This window comes from Micropterus dolomieu, linkage group LG14 (genome assembly GCF_021292245.1).
Source record: "Micropterus dolomieu isolate WLL.071019.BEF.003 ecotype Adirondacks linkage group LG14, ASM2129224v1, whole genome shotgun sequence".
NCBI lineage: Eukaryota > Metazoa > Chordata > Actinopteri > Centrarchiformes > Centrarchidae > Micropterus > Micropterus dolomieu.
Window position 1 is genome coordinate 8315527 of NC_060163.1, and position 3502 is coordinate 8319028.

Below are 3502 nucleotides of genomic sequence, written 5' to 3' on the forward strand. Positions count from 1 at the left end.
GTTCCTTTGACCTCATGATTCTCATTTGCTCTGACATGCACTGTGAGCTGTAAGGTCTTATATAGACAGGTGTGTGGCTTTCCTAATCAAGTCCAATCAGTATAATCAAACACAGCTGGACTCAAATGAAGGTGTAGAACCATCTCAAGGATGATCAGAAGAAATAGACAGCACCTGAGTTAAATATGAGTGTCACGGCAAAGGGTCTGAATACTTATGACCATGTGATATTTCAGTTTTTCTTTTTTAATAAATTTGCAAAAATTTCTACATTTCTGTTTTTTTTCTGTCAAGATGGGGTGCTGAGTGTACATTACTGAGAAATAAAATGAACTTTTTTGATTTTTGGAAAATGGCTGCAATGAAACAAAGAGTGAAAAATTTAAAGGGGTCTGAATACTTTCCGTACCCACTGTATGTGTATCTATTAAGGCTCCCAAGAACCAGAACCAGTTGCTTCCAGTGTCCTTTTCTTCACATTTATCTCATTCTCACAACAATAGATAATTAAAATCAACTAAAACAGGAAAGGCTCTTCTATAAATGTATGTTTTATGAAGGGACTTAAAAGAGTTCACTGACTCAGCCGCCCTTATTTCCCCGGGCAGGCTGTTCGGTGCCCTGACCGCAAACGCTCTGTCCCTAGTTTTCAGTTGAGACTCTGGAACAGACAAAATCCTCTGCCCAAGAATCCCAAGCTATGTACTGATGCGTATGGGACCAAAAGGTCAGACATATAATGGACCGAGGCCATGAAGTACGATGGAGTATTAGGGCCACATTGAAGAGTAAAAAAAGTCAGAGATTATGAAAATAAAGTCGTAATATTACAAGAATAAAGTTGTATTTTTAAGCTACATGTTAGGGGAAATGTCAGAAGAGCAGCCTGCCGCTTCCAAAATGAGGAACTTGGAGAATGTTTTGAAGTTATACTTCAATATAGGTTTCACAAATAACAAAACCAAATTATCAGCATATCATATGAAGTATCAGGACTTTGAAAAGACTATGCAAGAAACTCTCTCTATTTTGTGGAAGAGGAAATGGCTGGTAGTGGTCGACTGCAAGGCTTTATTCTCATAATATTACGACTTTATTCTCGTAATATTACATTTATTCATTTAGCTGACACTTTTATCCAAAGTGACTTACAATTGCTATACATGTCAGAGGTCGCACGCCTCTGGAGCAACGAAGGGTTAAGTGTCTTGCTCAGGAACACAATGGTGGATCACAGTGGGGGATTGAACCTGGGTCTATCACACCAAAGGTATGTGTCTTATCCATTGCGCCATCGCCATCAACTTTAATCTCATAATATTACAACTTTAATCTCATAATATTACAACTTTATTCTCATAATCTCCAATTTTTTTTCCTTCTCAATGTGACCATAATACTCCGTCAAAATGAAGAGCTTTAAAAGTAATCAATAAAATTCCAGTGTAATGAAGCTAAAACAGGGGTGATGTGATCATATTTCTTTGTTCTGGTTAAAAGCCTGGCAGCTGAGTTCTGCGCAGTCTGGAGTCGATTAATAGATTTTTGGGTCAAGCAAGTAAAAAGGCTGTTGCAATAATCCAGGCGTGGTGATATAAAGGTGTGTAAGATGGTCTCAGTGGCCTTACGCATGTGTCAAATGTTTTACTGTTGATAAGCTTGCTATTGATACTACTTTTTTACACACAAACTGAATATTCATCATCTGGACAGGCTTAACTACAGACTCTTAGCACTATTTTCAGCACTTTGGTCAACTCTGGTTGCTTTTAAATATGCTTTATAAATAAACTTGACTTGACTTGACTATTCTGAATGTATTTTGAGATGAAAGAAATGAATATGAGTATGTCTGTTGCTCACTATACTCTTAATGTCGCCCGTATCCCCTATGCTACAGCAGATATTCTCTTATGTCTCTGCAGGAATCGGTGATGGTGGAAATGAGTTGGGGATGGGTAAGCTGAAGGAAAAGGTGACAACCCTGATGCCGAATGGGAGTCTCATAGCCTGTGATGTTCCCGCTGACTACGCCATCACTGCTGGTGTGGACAATCATTATAATAACTGTACAAAGCAAGCACTGCAGATTATGCTTTTACTGTTGTTATGGGTGCATACAGCACAGAAAGGCTGTTAACATGCAGGTTACGATTTTAACATCACTGCTCATGACACTGCTCCTGCAGGTATGGATACACACTAAATATACTCTGAAATTCACATACTGAGCTAACACTATATGTCAGTAAATAAATCCAGACAGAGGAAATAAGGAAATTACATATTCAGCTTTCTGTTTATGTGATGCATTGCTAGATGCTGATCTTGATTTAAAAAGTGACAGATGAGATGCCAGCTATAGGGTTTTTTTTGCCAGTATGCTAAAGTTTCAGTTGTCTCTTGCAAACTGTCATTTTAACGGGAGTTATTGCCATGATAATGTCTTTTCCTGCTTTTTATTTATTATTTAAAAAAAAAAATGTTGGATGTTGTGGATTAACGTAGGCTACAGTACATTTTGCCATTGGCTGATCACCATGATTATTTTTTAAGAGCCAAATACAGTGGGGGAAATAAGTATTTTGTTTATCTGCCTTCTCCCTCTCTCACCCCTACCCCTCCCGCCGGCAGGGGTGTCTAACTGGGGAGGATATGCTGTAGCCTGTGGGCTCTACCTGCTTCACACCTGTCCCTCCCACCAGCGATACCTAAAGAAAGGACTTGGACTGGAACACACAACCCCCCGAGAACAGCTCCAGGACTGGACTGCTAACCTGCCATCTGTGGACAAGGTGACAGCCATGCGTGCGCAGACACACGCAGAGACACACAAACACACACACACACACACACACACACACACACACACACACACACACACACACACACACACACACACACACACACACACACACACACACACTGCTCTCTCACATCCTCTTAATTTAAGTTTTGTGCATTTTTAAGATGTGAATTATGTAGAAAGCAGATGATTTTATGTCCTTGCATGATTTAAGTTTTTCTTACCGATAAAAAGTAACAAGATAAAGTTAGATACTCTATATACAAATAATAGGTTACTAAAACTAATAGGAAGGTTAAATCAAGGGCAACTGGACTTGTTTGAAGTTATAATCCATAAAGCAGGTGAGTTTCACTCCCAAAAGACAGAGACACTGCCTGAGCCAAAGTTGACCCTAACTCAGTAAGAGGGGCGGAGGCTTGACTAGGCTCTACATCAAAAGACATGGAATGCAACTGAAGCTCTCTTAATCAAAGGCTCATCAAGCTGGTTTGAAATAGAGCACCCAGAGACTGTTAAAGTGTCTGCTTTGACACCACACAGACCCTAGACCCACTATTCTCTAGGACCCCAAACTCTGCATGACCCTGAGGTTCATCATGATTATCTTGATTATAATGATAATCTTTGTTCTGAAAGGACCATAAAAAGATCCTGTGGAACCACACTATCACACACACACACACACACACACAC

The 3502-nt window shown here is 39.7% G+C and overlaps 2 protein-coding genes across 6 annotated transcripts in view; both read left to right on the plus strand.

Annotated features, from left to right (window-relative positions):
* Positions 1 to 3502, plus strand: part of kctd17 (potassium channel tetramerization domain containing 17) — a 36719-nt gene that overhangs the window by 9363 nt on the left and 23854 nt on the right. The gene's annotated exons all lie outside the window — the stretch shown is intronic.
* LOC123982709 (D-glutamate cyclase, mitochondrial-like) overlaps positions 1926 to 3502 on the plus strand; it is a 9936-nt gene continuing 8359 nt past the window's right edge. The window contains exons 1-2 of the mRNA XM_046068478.1: positions 1926 to 2045; positions 2635 to 2795. Coding sequence (XP_045924434.1) covers positions 1955 to 2045; positions 2635 to 2795 — 252 coding nt within the window. The 5' untranslated portion in view covers positions 1926 to 1954. The remainder of the gene's footprint in view (positions 2046 to 2634; positions 2796 to 3502) is intronic.